General features: G+C 38.2%; 1 protein-coding gene across 3 annotated transcripts; it reads left to right on the top strand.

Moving 5' to 3' along the window:
• Positions 1–234: 234 nt before the first annotated feature.
• On the top strand, positions 235–6,996 carry LOC147531917 (histidine kinase CRE1-like). Of its 3 annotated transcripts, none has more exons than XM_086649327.1 (12): positions 235–1,364; positions 1,433–1,826; positions 1,985–2,218; positions 2,314–2,483; positions 3,080–3,298; positions 3,506–3,692; positions 3,805–3,856; positions 3,958–4,187; positions 4,398–4,496; positions 4,710–5,398; positions 5,608–6,114; positions 6,380–6,996. In XM_086649327.1, exons 2-12 carry the CDS (start codon positions 1,467–1,469, stop codon positions 6,630–6,632), a joined length of 3,000 nt encoding a protein of 999 aa, XP_086505453.1. In that variant the 5' UTR covers positions 235–1,364; positions 1,433–1,466; the 3' UTR covers positions 6,633–6,996. The 3 variants fall into 3 exon arrangements, with proteins under 3 accessions (XP_086505453.1, XP_086505454.1, XP_086505455.1); XM_086649328.1 differs by having other exon boundaries at positions 289–1,364; positions 1,425–1,826; XM_086649329.1 differs by having other exon boundaries at positions 366–1,364; positions 1,401–1,826.
• The last annotated feature ends 12,764 nt before the right edge of the window (positions 6,997–19,760 follow it).

The following is a 19,760-nucleotide window of genomic DNA, read 5'->3' as shown; positions in this document are numbered from 1 at the left end:
TCTGCATTTCAAATGTCCGTTTTTTAGAACAATTTGTACACTAGAATCCACCCCAAAAAATCTATGAAAGTCCAAATGCATTGAAGTCTATGAATATCTGTCCTGAGTTGAATGGCCCACACATTCGTAAACTCGCAAATGTCTATGTTTGAATGTCACAAATATTTGTGGACTCTCAGATGTCTGGATCGGAATGCTCCAATTATTTGTGGACTCTCAAATGTCCGGACACGGTTCAAGTGAAAGTCGAAGGAGGCAGGTCATGTACCCTTGTTGTTTGTGAACATGAAGTTGGCCACAGAAGGGTGCCTGAAAAAGTCAAAAAGCAGGATAGAAATTAACCATTGAAAATGAAAGAAAATTGAAGAGAGAGAGAGAGAAGACGGGAAGAAATAGTTGAATGATATTTGCAACAGTAGCGTATCTTAAGATATCCAGAAAAAGTGTGATAAAGGGAATATCTTCCATTAAAATAGAGGGGTCCGTTCAAGATTTTGATAGTGACCCGGACGACGACCAACAGAAACCAACAAACAAAAACCTCAAATCCCAGAAACCCAAACCCACTCTCTAAAATGCCCTGTCTTCTCTTTCTTTACTTCTCTTCATCTCTCTACAGTGGCTGTGAAAGGACCTGAGTTTTTCTTGAGCTTATAATTACTAGTATATTATAGTCAAATCTGTTTATCTTCATCTTCTCAGTAAAGAAATATTAAAAAAAAAAAATGGACATGCTACTTGTTTGTCTGGATCTACCAAGAAACCCACGCTTCCCGGGATATGATTAGAACCCTTCTCTTGTTTATATTTTATATTTTGTTCAACACTCTCATAGCATGAGTATGACACTATATAATTTGCTTATTTGGGATTATTTGAGGGTTTTTCACTTCTTTTGAGAGATAACCCATTCTTCTATGTTTCTTGATTCTTCAACTTCAACTTGGGTTTTGTTCCTAGATGATGATGATAATGGGTTTCTCACCTCTCTTTCTCTCTCTAAATCTTTGTTTGTGTTTTTTTAAGAAACAGAGAGGATAGAAAAGTGTAAGTAGTCAAGGAAAGAATATATAAAAGATAGATTCAGAGGGATTTGTTGTTCTTGTTCTTTTGGGTTTGTAGAAATTTGTTTCATTCTAGTATTGTTTAATTATTCAGGGTAGAGATATAGAGAGAGAAAGACCTACCCTTTTCTCAAGAACCCTTTTCTTTCTTGAGAAAAGGGCTTTTGAAAAGCCTCTGAAAAAGAGTATTTACCTTTTTTGTATTTTAATTGTTGGGAATGAAATGGGAATGGGTTTTTTACTTTTAGCTGAGAAATGAAAGGGAGTGGAACACAGAAGAGAAGAAAGTAGAGAGAGATAGTAGATAGATAGATAGATAGATAGATAGATAGATAGATAGATAGATAGAGAGAGAGAGAGAGAGAGAGAGAGAGAGAGTGAGAGAAGCTGTTTTTGGTGGTGATGAGTTTGAAGATGCAAAGCCACCATACAGTGGCTGTGAAGTTAAATGAAAAGTTAAAAGAAACATTAAATGAAAGGTTGGTAGTGAAAAGGGCAAGCTATTTTAGTTTGTTAACAAAAGGCAGACTTGTGTGTTGTTTTCTTCTTTGGATCATATTAATGGGATGGGTTTCCTATTCTATCTACAAGAACATTGAAGATGATATTTTGCTTAAAAGGAAAGATGTTTTAGTTAGTATGTGTGATCAAAGAGCTAGAATGATTCAAGATCAGTTCAGTGTTAGTGTTAATCATGTTCATGCCCTTGCAATTCTTGTCTCTACTTTTCACTATTACAAGGATCCATCAGCCATTGATCAGGTCTCTCAAGTTTTTCTCCTCCTTGCTGTTTTTGGGTTTCTGTTTTTAGTTATTTTGCTTCTTGGGTTCTTCTCTTGAGATCAAACTTGTTCATTTTTTAGTACCTCCGAATATCAATTTTCCTGATTTGGGTGGGTGAAAATGGTCTGAAAATGCAGGAAACTTTTGCTGAGTACACAGCTAGAACTGCTTTTGAGCGGCCATTGTTGAGTGGAGTAGCTTATGCACAAAGGGTTGTTCACTCTGAGAGGGAAAGTTTTGAGAAAGAGCAAGGATGGATCATTCAGACAATGGAGAGGGAACCTTCACCCCCTCGAGATGAATATGCTCCGGTGATATTCTCACAACAAACTGTTTCTTACATCAAATCTCTGGATATGATGTCCGGGGAGGTAAAACTTTCAAATATCAGTTTTATAGTTTGGTGAAATGTTGGTTTCTTCAGAGCTTTCTTTCACTTCAATTTGTTTACATATTGTGGAAGCAGGAGGACAGAGAGAACATTTTAAGGGCTAGAGCTACTGGAAAAGCTGTTCTTACTAACCCATTTAGGCTCTTGGGGTCTCTTCATTTGGGGGTTGTTTTGACATTCCCAGTTTACAGCTTCGATCTTCCTGTGGATGCTACCGTTGAAGAACGTATTCACAATACTGCAGGGTAAGACCAAGTGTTAGCCCTTGTTCAACAATACTTATTTTTGCAGTTAGTTGTAGTTTTTCTTCTTACTGTTCAAGTGTTTGAGCTGCTGAAATTTAAGCATTTAACTAAATGGTTGAGTTTATATTCAGACCATTGAGTCACCAAATGTTCATTTCAAATTGTTTGGATTTTCCGGAGGAAGTTCCTTAGCAGTTGCAACAAGGGAAACTGAATATTTGTTCGTGATCTTCGAACATAACTAAGAAACTCTTGCAAATAGCTTTGATTAGGAAAAATGAAGGATATCTCAAGTTGCAAACTTTGTAGGAAGTTGGACGTAGCTTGTGAAATTTTTTTAAGTTTTGGTCATGTAATTGCAAAGAGAATGTACTTCATTGTTCTAGGTCTATGTTTTTGTCTTAATGTCGAGTTTGCTTCATGTCAGACCTTCCCACTTAATAAATATAAAGTACTGACAAAGCGAGCTTTATTATTTTTCTGTATAAAGATCAACATTTTTGTGTTTTCGGCTAATTAAAAATCTTCCAATTGTTTTCATTTTTTCCTATTAAATACGGAATTTGAATTTTGGGAGAGAATTTTGATGGCGGCAGATATCTTGGTGGAGCATTTGATGTCGAATCACTAGTAGAAAATTTGCTAGGGCAACTTGCTGGTAAGGAGGAGATTGTGGTGAATGTTTATGACGTCACCAATTCTTCTGAACCATTAATCATGTATGGACCCCCAAATCCAGAAGCTGACATGTCTCTTTCACATACTAGTTTGCTTGATTTTGGAGATCCATTCAGAAAACACCAAATGAGATGTAGGTAAGCACTTTCGATATCTACTCCTTTCTCTTGTCAAGGGCGTAACTCTAGTCGGGTAGCTCATGGCCTAATGTGTACAGCTTTTTTGGTTTTCTACTGAGTTGCTGCAAAAAAAAATCCCCCTTGACAGTTCTGCCCGTACATAGTTGGCCATATGAAGGGTTTTCTAACACATTGGGTCCCTGAATGTTTTCATAATTTGACCAGATATCTTCAAAATCCTCCCATACCATGGTCGGAAGTCAGTTCTTCGTATGGTTTTTTTGTGATCTCTCTGTTGGTTGGGTATATCGTCTATGGCGCGTTAATCCACATTCTCAAAATTGAGGAAGATTTTCGGTTAATGCAGCAGCTCAAAGCTCGAGCAGAAGCTGCCGATGTTGCAAAATCTCAGGTCTGTTTTAGAATGTCACACTAATGTTGAATGCTTCAATTCTCAAGTTGATTGACTTCTTTCAATGATCTGATTCTTGTTTATTTTTGTAATGCCTCCTTCTTAATGAAAGTTTCTAGCAACCGTGTCTCATGAGATTAGAACGCCAATGAATGGTGTACTTGGTATGACCAAATCCTTCTCTTAATGTTTCCTTAAAAAAAATTCTGTATGGGAAATTGAGTTACAAACATAAATTTATCGACTACTATGCTTTTACTTGCAGGAATGCTCGGCATGCTTCTAGATACAGATCTCAGCAAGTCTCAGTTGGATTATGCTCGAACTGCTCAAGCCTGTGGGAAGGCACTGATAACATTAATAAATGAAGTGCTTGATAGGGCAAAAATTGAATCTGGAAGGTTAGAACTAGAAGCCGTTCCCTTTCATCTTCGTCCCATCCTTGATGATGTTTTGTCTTTATTTTCTGGGAAGTCAAGGGACAAGCGTGTTGAGGTAAGTTCAACTTTGACATTACACGAGCAACTTGTCTATTTTGTCGTTAGTAAATTTTATTAGAAAGGAAAAAAGAAGTAATGATGTTTTTTTTCCTTTTCGTTTTGGTTGTGTGTTACATGTTTGTTTCAATTACGTCAACTGACTGGCTTTTCTGTTTGAATGGTGAATCCCACATTTCCGTCTATGCGGTTCATTTGGAAAATTTAGCTAGCTCTGTTTGTCTCTGATAAAGTTCCTCAAATTCTTATTGGTGATCCCGGAAGATTCAGACAAATTATTACCAATCTGGTCGGCAACTCTGTTAAAGTAAGTTCAGTTTTCTTTTATACCAGAGTAGCACATAACATGAAATGCACACTTACTTTTGACATGATATTGACGTTCAACCAGAAAGGTTCATTTCTAAGTTCAAACATATTAGTCACACAGAATGTTAAACAAGCTTCGAGTATTAGCATCTACTTAGCCGATCTAAACACCAAATCTGCTGATTCTGATCGCTTTTGTTTTCTTTTCCAGTTTACTGAGGAGGGCCATATATTTGTTGTGGTTCATGTGGTTGAACCTGTAAACATCATGATGGATTCTAAAGCTGAATTATGCTTGAACAGAGAATCAAGTGATCTAGAAGTCATATCAGGGGACAATCAAATCAATACATTAAGTGGCTACGAGGCTGCTGATCATCGGAACTGCTGGGAAAATTTTAAGCTTCTAACAGAAAATGAAGAATTCTACTCTGACAGTTCTGAGAATGTGACTCTGATGATAAGTGTGGAAGATACAGGGATCGGCATCCCTTTTGATGCACAAGATAGAGTTTTTACACCATTTATGCAAGCTGATAGTTCTACATCAAGACAATATGGTGGAACTGGTATTGGCTTGAGCATCAGTAAGTGTCTGGTTGAGCTAATGGGTGGTCAGATAAGCTTCGTTACCCGACCCCAAGTTGGAAGCACATTTACATTCACTGCAGGGCTGAGAAGAGGTGATAAAAATTCACTTATTGATCGCAAACGACCACTTGTTGAAACATTGCCGACTGCTTTCAAAGGAATGAAAGCCATTGTGGTCGATGGAAAACCAGTTAGAGGTGTTGTGACAAAGTATCATCTCAAGAGACTTGGTATCTTGGTAGAACTTGCCCCTAGTATCAGTGCGGCACTTGCTTCAATATCTGGGCCAGATAGTTTTTCAAGATCAGGGTAAGATTACATATTAGATTTATAGAATGCATTTATTTCAGTTTTTCCATGACTGTTGAAAATCATACCAAGTAACGCTTTTTTTCAGTTTTTCTTGACTTGCAACAATTATTTTGATTCTTGAAAGCCTACTTTGATCTAAAAATATCTTTATGTCTCGTAATCGTGAACCTGAATGCTTAATTTAGCTACATTGTTTAATTTGTCAGAAGTGGAAAACAACTAGACATGATTCTAGTTGAGAAGGATTCCTGGATCTCAAATGAGGAAACTCGCGTGCTTGAACAGCTATTGGAATTGAAGCAGATCGGTCATATACTTGAGTTGCCTAAATTGATCCTTCTCGCAACTTACATCAGTCAGCGGGAGTCAACTAGAGCAAAAGCAGCAGGTTTTTCCGATACTGTGATCATGAAACCCCTGAGAGCAAGTATGATCGCAGCTTGTCTCCATCAGGCGCTTGGTGTAGGGAACAAGAGGCCGCAAGCTAAGGCACTACCCAATGGCTCTGGTTTCCTTCACAGTCTTCTAAAAGGAAGACGTATATTGGTGGTAGACGATAACAGGGTAAACCGTAGAGTAGCTGAAGGTGCCCTTAAGAGGTTTGGAGCTAACGTTGTTTCTGTTGAGAGTGGAAAAGCTGCTCTTGCTCTTCTAGAATTGCCACATACTTTTGATGCTTGCTTCATGGACATTCAGATGCCAGAAATGGATGGGTACGTATTTTAATTTTATATAATTTAGTTAGACTTCAGAAAAAAAGTTAGATGCCTCGTACACTAGTTATTGATTATGTATCGTTTTAATACCCTAAGCGTATATCTTGTTCCTGAAATGAAAATTCTACGTAACATTTAAGCGTATCTTTAGAAATCCAAATCTCGTCTATTTGTATGTGGAACTTGTCAAAATCCTACAATCTTAGTATATGAAGTTTGTCCATTTTGATGAACGTGACGAGAAACTGTTCTTGAATTGCAGATTTGAGGCAACTTGTTTGATTAGGAAAATGGAGGACATAGCAAATGAGCAGATGAAGAATGGAGAATCACCTGAAAGGGCAGAGTATCACATGCCGATATTAGCCATGACTGCTGATGTCATTCAGGCAACTTCTGAGGAGTGCTTGAAATGTGGAATGGATGGTTATGTCTCAAAACCCTTCGAGGAAGAAAATCTCTACAAGGCTGTTGCGAAGTTCTTCGAATCTAAACCAGTCCCAGACTCGGTCTAGCTAGGTACGTCCAAATTTTAGCAGGTTAGAATGAATAGGGTTGGTGATGAAGGACAACAAAATCCGAATAATGCTAGCAAAATTTTCATATTTCCCACGAAGTTACTAGCTGTCGCATTATGGATTTGTTTGTTTGATAGAAGCCCGATTCTGGCGTATGCATAGTATTCAAGTTTGGGTATTTTATAAGCGTTTTCGACTAGTTAAATTAGGATCCTAAGTATATATAATCTTCATTCCCACTTATATGTATAGATATGTAGGAGAAACGAAGTGAGAATGCCCTGCTTGTGAAAAGAGGGAAAAAGAAGGCAAAAGGTGTATGTGATAATTGAGATTCTATTCAATGCAACTTTGTCATATCTATCATGTGTTCTAGTTTTGCAGAATGAGCAGAGCTCTAATTGTCATTTTCTGTGTTTGACTATCTTTACTTTCCATAACTGGGAGTACTTGATGTCATATGTTCTGGTTGAAAAATGAACTCTCAGGTCTGATTCCGACCACAGCTTTGGTTGAATCAGCTAGAGTAAGGTGGTGTTTATTTCTACTTGTTCGAATCACTTGAATCTGAATTATCTGATTGTGACATGTTTTTGCCCATGGTATTAATGGTCATTTTAGGTTTTTATGACCGACTCAGATGGACCAAAAATTCATTAAAACCACCCTTAAATTTTTTTTCTTTTTATTGAAAGAACGACCCTTAAAACTTTTTGGGAGTGTATTTAAATCGGTCACCTAAGTGTTTGGCGGATTAAGGTTCTCTGGTTGTTGCAAGAATGATAAATTAATGATAAGTTAATACGCAGGAGTACTATTAAAACATAATTGCGAAAGAAAATGCAAAATAACAGTATCATATGATCATATCACTATTGTGGTTTTTAGTCCATTTAGCCATTCTGTCTGCTGGAGAGTTGCTTTTCCTCGTAATATAAATTAATACGTAGGAGTACTATTAAAACATAGTGCATAGTTTCCTAATTTGTTTGATGTGTAACGTCCTATTGGATTGTTTTCCTATCGTCTTATAATATTGTCGCTTTCCAAATGGATGAGATTAAGTTCGATCGCCCATTGTAAGCTACTAGGTTTCCACCACGCCCTACGGGCGCGATAGATCTCTCTTGGCTAACGCCGTTGTGGTTTATAACGTCCCGATTTTACGACTAAAGTACTTTCTAGCAATCCCCGAGTATGCGTGTGACGTGGAATCTATTTTGTGAGTTCACATCACTTTGAGTCGAGGTTACCCAAGAAGTGGATGCACATTGCTGCCAATTTTTACACTTTTTGGTGTCATGCGTTTACCTGTCATCCGAAATCAGTACGTGATCGAGGTTACCCAAGAAGCAGATGCACATTGCTGCCCATTTTCACACAATGTGGGGTTAGGCGAGTAGCTGTCATCCGAAATCACGTACTGATTTCGGATGAAATCACGTACTGATTTCGGATGATAGGTAAACGCATGACACCAAAAAGTGTAAAAATTGGCAGCAATGTGCATCCACTTCTTGGGTAACCTCGACTCAAAGTGATGTGAACTCACAAAATAGATTCCACGTCACACGCATACTCGGGGATTGCTAGAAAGTACTTTAGTCGTAAAATCGGGACGTAATAAACCACAACGGCGTTAGCCAAGAGGGATCTACCGCGCCCGTAGGGCGCGGTGGGAACCTAGTTTTCATTTTTTTCACGGTGAAAATTTAGTATTCAGGTATTCATCGTAAAAAAAAAATATAATAAATAAACTTATAATGAAATTGGAAGGGAGAACTAAAGTAGTACCTACCAACCATAACAAAATAGATAATCTTTTTTTAATTCTAAGTAGAATTAAAAAAAAAAAACTTAAACAATGTTGAATCATTATAACAGTACTTTTGGATAGACGACGTTTGTCGATGTACATCTATTTTTATCTTCTGGCAACAATATATTCAATCTAGTAATAGTCGTAAAATGTGCACACGATGCATGCACGTCTGGGTGAATGCACGACGCGCGTGACGTCAGACGGTTTGTGTATATAAAATGGGGTACATGAACACTGCGGCACATGCACACCCGACGTATGTTGTAGAAAATCGATCTAAAAGTATCACTTTGACATCATCAACCTACCCTAAATTCACAATTATAACTCACTTCACAATTATAAGTTGAACTCAAAAAGTCGGGATTCAGTTGTCAAATTTGTGCAAACATCAAACAAATTTCATCAACTAAATAATTAAAACAACATACAAAATCAGAAGTAATTTGATTAATATGAAAAATTGTAAACTCTGAAGGGAATTATAACAAACACATTATCTACAATTGTGACCTCTGTTTATCAACATGGATTTCACATTACAATTCTCATCCAAACTAATTGTGACCTCTGTTTATCAACGTGGATTTCACATTAAAACCTCATCTCTCTTGGAAGCATTGGTTATAGTAACTTGAAACATAAAAGAGAAACTAAAGGAAATAAAAGATATAAGAACTACAGTTACATAGTTTTCTACGATTATACCTATCAAAGTTACTTGAAACAACAATTATACCTATCAAAGTTACTTGAAACAACAATTATACATATCAAAGTTACTTGAAACATAAAAGATAAACCAAAGTTTTCTACAATTATACCTATAAGAACTACAATTACATAGTTTTCTTTAGATATAAGTTACAACAATAGCTACATGAAATCAAAATTTTCTACAATGATAAGCTTCCACTCACTTACAGGAAATCAAAGTTTTCTACAATGAAGAGCTCCCACTCACTTGAGAGACCTTAGCATTATAAGGAATCTTCTTCATGCGAGAAGATGATGAGCATAAAGATCAAAGAAAGAACAGAGACTTAAAACTTGAGAACCTAAACCTTCAAACTCTTTACAAAAGAAAAACAATGTAAGTTACAACATTCAAAGATGAAACTCTAACGCTATAGATGAGGTTGGTAGGTAAGCTTTCTCCACTCACAAGAAACATAAACCATCAAACTCTTTACAAAAAAAAAAAAAAACAATGTAAGTTACAACATTGGAAGATGAAACTCGAACGCTATAGATGAGGTTGGTAGGTAAGCTTTCTCCACTCACAAGAAACATAAACCATCAAACTCTTTACTGTTGGGTTTATACAATGGTTGGGCCCATTTGGGTGATTCCATGGTTGGGCCCATTACCATCTAATAATTAATTGAGAGTGAGCCTCACCCACTCACTACTAGTCAAGACTATTTGTCTTCTAGTTAGCACATGGGTGGGCTCCACCTCTAGAAGGAAGATGGCATTCACAGCTTTCTTTCTCTAGACAATTAATGTCCCACATCTCTCAACTAGTGAAACTAAAGGTGTCTTATAATAAGTTGCTTGACAACTCATTGTAAAGCACATGGTGGTGTAGAGAAGGCTCCCACACGCGCGCGCACGCATGTGAGGCATTTGGGCTTTTAACCAATTTGGACTCTTTGGCTATTTGAGCTATTTGGGCTATTTAGGCTATTTGGGCTTATGGGCTTATGGGCCTGTGAGCCCGTGAGCCCGGGTGTCCGGGTGCTTATAGTGAAAAGACTCTTTTGCCACGAAGAGTATTTTTACTTAAACTCGGATTTTGACTAAGTCGGCGGATTAACCTAATCAGTGTTTGAGTATATCTCCAACTGATTTCGTAGGGTTAATCAGTTTCCGAGTTTATCTCCCACTCCCTTAACTTCTCTACCACGTTTCCTAGGCGGTTAGGGTTTTCTCAGAGGCTATATATACTGGTCGCAACTCATTATCGGCTATCTTCCTCTTTCTGATTGTTCAAGTTTTCGAGTTCTGTTATCTCCATTACTGTCTCTGTTAGTGCAGACAGAGGAAGTAAGCTGTGGTCAATCCTTGGGGAGTGATCGGAATCAAGTAATTAGCACCCCGGTTACTCCGAAATCACTTTCAAGGCAGTGGCCTCCATACCACGACACAGTGAATAAGTTCTTTTCTACCCGACAGTTCCATTGATCTACCCTATATTTCCAACAATTTGAAAGTGATTTTCTGATCAATGGCTGCTGTTAATCTCAAAATCCTACCTGATATGTCAAAGATGATCCCTCTTGATGGAACTAACTACAAGAGGTGGTCACAGAAGCTGCTTATCTTCTTCGAACAACTCGAAGTCGATTATATTCTGTTCGAAGATTTATCCACTGGTTCTTCAATCGACATCGATATTACCCCTGTTAAGGATAGGTCTTCAACTTCGAATGGTGATGTTGTCAAACAACAGAAAGACAACAAAATCGTTCGAGGACATCTGCTGAATCATATGGATAACAAGTTATTCGACTTGTTTGTCAACTACAAATCTGCTAAGGATATCTGGGATACCCTTCAGAAGAAATATGGAGCTGACGATGCTGGAAGGAAGAAGTACATCGTGGGAAAGTGGTTACAGTTCCAAATCAACGATGACTCTTCAATCATGGAGCAGGTTCATGTCTATGAGAACCTGGTTGCTGAAATACTTGCTGAAGGCATGAAGATGTGTGAAATCCTTCAAGCCAATGTTCTGCTGGAAAAGTTTCCTCAATCCTGGAGTGACTACAGAAACCATCTGAAGCACAAGAAGAAGGACATGTCTCTTCAAGAGCTGATCAGTCACATGAGGACTGAAGAGGCAAATCGCCTCAAGGATAAGTTTTCTAACCTCTCTTTGAATTCCCCTTCTGCTAACTTGGTTGAATCTGTTCCCTCTGGAAACAAAGACAGGTCCAAAACTAATAAGAAGAAGAAGAAGTCTGGAAAGAGTAAGACTGGAGGAGTCAAGTCCAACTCGAAGATCCAGAAATCGAAAGGTCTCTGCTATGTCTGTGGAAAATCAGGACACAAAGCATACCAGTGCAACCAGAGGAAGGCCAAACGCTCAAACGTTGCTGTACTGAATATCGCTGAACCTAAAGAGATCATTGCTGCAGTAGCCGAGACTTGTTTGGTGGAAAGCAAACATGAATGGGTGCTAGACACAGGAGCTTCCAGGCATATGTGTGCAAACAGAGAGATGTTTCAGACCTTCGAGGAGATGAACGATGGATCCAGCGTCTACATGGGCAACTCTGCAAAAGCTGGAATCGTGGGCAAAGGAAAGGTTCTTCTGAAACTCACCTCTGGAAAAAATCTGTCTCTGAACGATGTTCTCTACGTGCCCACCCTAAGGAGGAATCTGATCTCGGGATCTCTTCTCAACAAAGCTGGTTTAAAATTAGTTTTTGAGTCTGATAAAATTGTAATTTCTAAGAATGGGGTCTTTGTTGGGAAGGGATATCTGAGTGGGGGCCTTTTTGTAGTGAACGTCGATTCAGAAATTAATAATACTTCTAGTTCTGCTTATATCGTTGAGTCTTCTAATTTATGGCATGGTAGCCTAGGACACGTTAATTACGCTTCTATTAAGAAACTTAAAGAGAATGGAATCATCAGCGCAGACGATCTTGATGATCACACTAGATGTCCCATATGTGTAGAAGCTAAACATGCAAAACTGTCCTTTAAGAATGTCACAATTAGAACGACAAAACTTTTAGAACTAGTACACTCAGACTTAGCTGACTTCAGAAACCTAGCTAGCAGAGGAGGTAAGAGATACTACATTACCTTCATAGATGACTACTCAAGGTACACGAAAGTTTACCTCCTGAGGTCTAAGGATGAAGCTGAAGAAGCTTTTCTGAATTATAAGGCTGAAGTAGAAAACCAACTAGACAGAAAAATAAAGAGGTTTAGGTCTGACAGGGGTCTTTGTTGGGAAGTGATGAGAATGAAAATGTCTCATTTGAATCTCTTAACTCGGGTTAGTTAGTCCAGTTCGAGCGGTTACTCTGATGATTTATTTGATTTTCTTTCTCAGGTCTCATTTACGGAGTTCGATGCGAAAACATCGTGATAAAGACATACTTGAGGGGCATTTTGGTCATTTTAATGACAAGGGTATTCTGGTCAATATTAGTGCTCATGGGAAATTAGAGTCAAAGACGAACTCGGTGGCGAAAACGAAAGTCAAATCGAAGTCTCCGCGAGAAAGTTATAGCATGTCAAGTTTGGGTCAAAATACGGTCAATGCCACGTGGTGGGCTCATCCTCTTAGATTGCTCCATGATACACAGAATTGTTCTCATTACAACTCCAGCAAACAAACCTTCACGTGATTGTTTCCAAAGGGTATTGTTCCATATTTTCTCTTTTTAAAAAAAAGATTCCATATTTTATCTTCTTTCTTTTTAAAAGATAACAGGTAAGAGAAAGTGGGGATATTTAAATCATGGAAAGATAAAGAGATTGATGGAAAGAGAGAATAAAAGCTTAAAAGGAAAGCTGAAGATTGGAATTATATGAATGAAATTAAAGATGGAAAGGGAGAAAGTAAAAGAGAAGGCATAGCTGGAAATATTTCCAGAGAAAGAAGATTTGAGAGAGATAGGAATTCGAATTCTCTTGTTCTCTGAGACTCGGTTAGTGATTTTTAGTGAGAGAAAATTGAAGAAAGAATCAATAGTTATGATCTCATCTTTGGGAGCAGAAACAGGGGGCCTTCTATCTATCTTCTTCATCCTCTCTGAGCTTCATGTATAATCTATAGAAAGAGAGAGAGAGAGAGAGAGAGAGAGAGAGAGAGAAAAAAAAAAAAACAGGGTAGAGATTGAGAGAAAATTGAGAGAGATTTGTAAACAGAGAGATACATTTTGTTCTTCTCTTTTGCTGTAATGAAATTTCAGAATACAAAAAGTTTTGGTGAAATTACTTTTGTGAGAAAAGAATCTGGCCATTGCTTCATCGCCATGAACAAAGCATCAATCATTTGGTGATCTCTTTTTTCCTTTTAATCTTGATTTTGGAACGAAATCTTTGTGATTAGTTTTATATTGTCGATACTTTTAGAGACATGTTCATGAATTAATCAAATACCTAAATGGCACCTCATGTTATTAGTCACGCTTAATAGTTATTTGCAAACGAATTCTTCATTATTCATGCTTCGTGATTTGATATATCATGCTTGGGTTAAATTCCTTGATGGTCTATGCTTATTTGTTGATGAGTAATAGTTGAATAGTTACAAATTCAATAGCAATGGTGAATACCTAAATTGTTAAGATTGTTTTAACGAAGATACTTTCCGGACTTTAGATAGTTCATATCCTAAAGTTTGAGTTATAGAAAATAAGTATTTGATTCATTTGTTAATTGTCATCTCTAAAGTTGTTCCATAGATAGACTCTGAAACCCTCGTCTTTCTCCCCCATTGATCCGTTTACCGTTTTTATTCGTTTTAATATTTTAATATCTTTAATCACCAAAAACCAATTTCAAAACAAAGAAACCGTCTTACTTCCAAGTCTTAGAATAGGCTTCACTTAGTCTCTGAGGAACGAACCGGTCTTACCGGAATGAATTATCACTTGACGCCCGTATACTTGCGGGTGGTGACCTATTTAGGGTAACCTTCTAGGCCCATCAGGAAGAGATATCTGAGTGGGGGCCTTTTTGTAATGAACGTCAATTCAGAAATTAATAATACTTCTAGTTCTGCTTATATCGTTGAGTCTTCTAATTTATGGCATGGTAGAATAGGACACGTTAATTACGCTTCTATTAAGAAACTTAAAGAGAATGGAATCATCAGTACAGACGATCTTGATGATCACACTAGATGTCCCATATGTGTAGAAGCTAAACATGCGAAACTGTCCTTTAAGAATGTCACAATTAGAACGACAGAACTTTTAGAACTAGTACACTCAGACTTAGCTGACTTCAGAAACCTAGCTAGCAGAGGGTAAGAGATACTACATTACCTTCATAGATGACTACTCAAGGTACACGAAAGTTTACCTCCTGAGGTCTAAGGATGAAGCTGAAGAAGCTTTTCTGAATTATAAGGCTGAAGTAGAAAACCAACTAGACAGAAAAATAAAGAGGTTTAGGTCTGACAGGGGAGGAGAGTATAACTCTAACACCCTTAAATCCTTCTGTGAAAAACATGGAATCATCCATGAATTTAGTGCTCCTTATACGCCACAACAGAATGGTGTTGCGGAGAGGAAAAATAGGACACTCAAAAACATGATGAATGCCATGCTTCTAAGCTCAGGATTACCCGATGAACTGTGGGGGGAGGCGATCTTATCTGCCTGCCACATACTCAATAGAGTACCTCACAAAGGGCTAGACAAAACACCTTATGAATTATGGAAAGGTTATGCACCTAATCTGAAATTTCTAAGAGTGTGGGGGTGTCTGGCCAAAGTGGGTATACCTGACTTTAGGAAAGTCAGTGTCGGACCAAAGACAGTTGATTCTGTATTTATTGGTTATGCTCAAAACAGTGCAGCATATAGATTCATGTTATTGGAAGATGAAACCATAACAGAATCTAGAGATGCTGAATTCTTTGAACATGAGTTTCTTTTGAAACTACCTGTTGAAAATATTCCCATGAATGATTCGTCGCTTAATAAGTTACCCACACATGAAGAAGTGCCTAACAGTATGCTTCCATCTAACTCTTCCACTGATGATGTAGAAGATTGAACAGAACTTAGGAAAAGTAAGAGACGTAGGATAGAGAAAACTTTTGGTCCCGATTTCATTACTGTTTTTCTATCTGAAGGTGTAGACTGGCTTAACGATCAATTTGTATCTAGTTTCTTAATTGAGAGTACTGATCCAAAGACTTATCATGAAGCCATAACTTCAGTAGATGCAAGCTTATGGAAAGAGGCCATAAAAAGTGAGTTAGACTCTATCCTAGTCAATCATACATGGGAGTTGGTTGACTTACCTAAAGGGTGTAAACCCATTAGCAGTAAGTGGATCTTTAAGAAAAAGATTAGGCCAGATGGGACCATAGATAAGTATAAAGCCAGACTAGTGATCAAAGGCTTTACACAGAGAGAGGGACTTGACTACTTTGACACCTACTCCCTAGTGACTAAAATCACCACAATTAGGTCTCTTATCGCGTTGGCTGCCATGCATGACCTGGTAATACATCAAATGGATGTTAAAACGGCCTTCCTGAATGGAGATCTAGATGAGGAAATTTATATGTCTCAACCAGAGGGATTCGTAATCCCTGGTCAGGAGAGCAAGGTATGTAGACAGAAGAAGTCTCTCTATGGTCTGAAACAGGCACCCAAGAAATGGTATGAGAAATTCGATGATACCATGTTGAGCAATGACTTCACTGTGAATAACTCAGACTCATGTGTATATTCTAAAATGTGTACGTCTGGATATGTCATCATATGTCTGTATGTTGATGACATGCTCATCTTTGGTGCCAATGAAGATGATGTGAATGAGGTAAAAACCTTTCTGTCATCTAAGTTTGAGATGAAGGACTTAGGAGAGGCAGATGTCATACTAGGGGTCAAAATTCAGAGAACCCGAGATGGCATCTCTCTAAGTCAACCTCATTATGTTGAATAGATACTGAGAAAGTTCAACTCCTATGATGTGAATCTTGTGAGAACCCCCTATGATCCTAGCACAACTCTGGTGAAAAATGGAGGACCAGGTGTCTCACAATCTGAGTATGCTAAGATCATAGGAAGTGTGATGTTTCTGATGAATCACACCAGACCTGACATTGCGTTCGCAGTAAATAGACTCAGTAGATACACACATAACCCTGGTGAGGAACACTTGAGAGCACTTCATCGCCTGCTTAAGTATTTACGAGGCACAATTGATCTAGGCCTGCATTATGGAAAGTTCCCAGCAGTGCTGGAAGACTACTGTGATGCTAACTAGGTCACTGACAATGACGAAGTCAGTTCAACCAGTGGTTATGTTTTTGTGTTAGGTGGAGGTGCTGTATCATGGAAGTCTTCCAAACAGACATGCATAGCACGTTCTACTATGGAGTCTGAGTTTACCGCTCTTGAACTGGCAAGTCAGGAAGCAGAGTGGTTGAGAAGTCTCTTGGGAGACATACCACAATGGGGAAGGGAAACTACACCAATTTCCCTTCATTGTGACTCACAGGCTACCATTGCAGTTGCAAAGAACAATGTGTTCAATGGCAAGAAGAGACACATCAGGATAAGGCATGCTGCAGTTAAGCATATGCTGAAAAATGGTGTAATAGCCTTGGATTATGTGAGGTCAGAACAGAATCTGGCAGACCCACTTACTAAAGGCTTAACGAGGAGACTAGTTCTCGAGACGTCTAAGGGAATGGGGTTGAAGCCTCTGTGCTGATTTTCCATTCTTGTGACGTGGAGCGGAGTCAGCTAGAATAAAACTAGCAGAGCTCCATTGAGGGGTCAGAGTTTGACCTAAGGATGAGCCTAAGGCTCTTAATGTATTCATAGCCCTTTGTGGTGGTTCTAATGAGACGGACTTGATGAATACACCGATAGCTAATATATCCATTACCGTAATGGTGGTCCTTTTGAGACGGATTATATGGTGTTTAGCTGCTGATGATGATGAGGATGAACTTCCCAAAGTTCTTAATGATTTCAGACCCGAGTAAGGGGTCAGAGCCTACGATGAGGTAGACTCACCGAGATCACCTACGTGAGCCCGAGGGTGTTAGGCCGCCCTCTATGGAAGACAGACAACAGTCTTCTTAAAACCTTACCAGTCCCAAGGTATGTTCAGGGCCTACTTAATGAACATGAACGAATCGCGGAGAACGCAGAACTCACCGGGTATCGTATGTGTTGTGGGGGTCTCAGCCAGAAATCTCCAAGTTCAAGAGTAATTTCACTTGGTTGCTTTATTTTTGGTTGTTGCCTCACTCCACTATGTGTCAATTCAAATCGAAAGATATTGAACACTTAAGTACATGTCCCACTTCCAGCTTAGCAGTCAGAAGTCTTTGATAGCCATCTTGTGGGGGATTGTTGGGTTTATACAATGGTTGGGCCCATTTGGGTGATTCCATGGTTGGGCCCATTACCATCTAATAATTAATTGAGAGTGAGCCTCACCCACTCACTACTAGTCAAGTCTATTTGTCTTCTAGTTAGTACATGGGTGGGCTCCACCTCTAGAAGGAAAATGGCATTCAAAACTTTCTTTCTCTAGACAATTAATGTCCCACATCTCTCAACTAGTGAAACTAAATGTGTCTTATAATAAGTTGCTTGACAACTCATTGTAAATCACATGGTGGTGTAAAGAAGGCTCCCACACGCGCGCGCACACATGTGAGGCATTTGGGCTTTTAACCAATTTGGACTCTTTGGCTGTTTGGGCTATTTAGGCTATTTGGGATTATGGGCCTTTGGGCTTATGGGCTTATGGGCCTTTGGGCCGTGGCCCGTGAGCCCGTGAGCCCGTGAACCCGCGTGCCCGCGTGCTCGCGTGCTCGGCTGCTCGGGAGCTTGGGAGCTTATAGTGAAAAGACTCTTTTGCCACGAAGAGTATTTTTACTTAAACTCGGATTTTGACTAAGTCGGCGGATTAACCTAATCAGTATTTGAGTATATCTCTAACTGATTTCGTAGGGTTAATCAGTTTCCGAGTTTATCTCCCACTCCCTTAACTTCTCTACCACGTTTCCTAGGCAGTTAGGGTTTTCTCAGAGGCTATATATACTGGCCGAAATCAAAAGAGAAAACACACAACTCATTATCGGTTATCTTCCTCTTTTTGATTGTTCAAGTTTTCGAGTTCTGTTATCTTCATTACTGTCTCTGTTAGTGCAGACAGAGCAAGTAAGCTGTGGTCAATCCTTGGGGAGTGATCGGAATCAAGTAATTAGCACCCCGGTTACTCCGAAATTACTTTCAAGGCAGTGGCCTCCATACCACGACACAGTGAATAAGTTCTTTTCTACCCGACAGTTCCATTGATCTACCCTATATTTCCAACATTTACAAAAAAAGAAAACAATGTAAGTTACAACATTCAAAGATGAAACTCGAACGCTATAGATGAGGTTGGTAGGTAAGCTTTCTCCACTCACAAGAAACATAAACCATCAAACTCTTTACAAATCCCTACAGCTGAAAAGAAAAAAGTGAATAACAAAAGATCAAACACCACCAAGACATTAACATATCTCAACTAAAATTTAGAAGATAGAGAGGTAAAAGAGTTAGAAATAAATTGAACCTCTGAAGCATTTTCTTAAACAGTTTGAGTTTAGAAATTCAAACACCTGCAAGACATATTTCAAACCATCAAACCTCTGAAGCATTTTCTCAAACAATTTGAGTACAGAAATTCAAACACCTGCAAGACATATTTCAAACCATCAAACCTCTGAAGCATTTTCTCAAACAGTTTGAGTACAGAAATTCAAACACCTGCAAGACATATTTCAAACCATCAAACTTCTGAAGCATTTTCTCAAATAGTTTGAGAACAGAAATTTAAACACCTGCAAGACAGAGAGAGAACAGAATTATAAATTTGAATAGTAAAATGATTAGGGAACATGGAACTCATTAATAAATTGAAACAGAGAAGAGAATAGTAAAATAACAGGAATTTCATGAGAGCAATAAACTGATTTTTCCTAATTTATTTCCTGCTGAAAAACACTATCGTGCTATATGATATGGACGTGAATTATGATATGGTTGGTTTAAGAAACTGAATTAGGGTAGTTTTTTGAACTTGAAATGTATCTTACCAAATTCGTGGGATATAGTTTTTTAGGAAGACTATAACCGAATATTCAAAAATATTATTTGTTGACACTAATACCCTTCTTTTTTTAGTCTATTTACAAAAAAAGTTTTTATATCATCCGTCGGATGTGATCCCAACCAAATCTCTAAAATAAAATGGACGGTCAGACTTATCCCCTGGATAACCGACTGAGCTGTTTTAATATAATAGATAGATTTTTTGACACTAATACCCTTCTTTTTTTAGTCTATTTACAAAAAAAGTTTTTATATCATCCGTCGGATGTGATCCCAACCAAATCTCTAAAATAAAATGGACGGTCAGACTTATCCCCTGGATAACCGACTGAGCTGTTTTAATATAATAGATAGATTGAGAATTGCTTTAGTTTCACTTTCTTTGGCATTCATGGTTCTGCACAATGCAATTTTAGCTCTCACAAACTGAATCATTACACAACTGATACCAATAATTTCGTTAGTGTTTGT

The sequence above is a fragment of the Eschscholzia californica genome, unplaced genomic scaffold, assembly GCF_041429995.1.
Source record: "Eschscholzia californica isolate CP2 unplaced genomic scaffold, dmEscCali1.0.p SCAF_6, whole genome shotgun sequence".
Classification (NCBI taxonomy): Eukaryota; Viridiplantae; Streptophyta; class Magnoliopsida; order Ranunculales; family Papaveraceae; genus Eschscholzia; species Eschscholzia californica.
The sequence above is the reverse complement of the archived record's forward strand: the minus strand, read 5'-3'. Positions and strand labels throughout refer to the sequence as shown.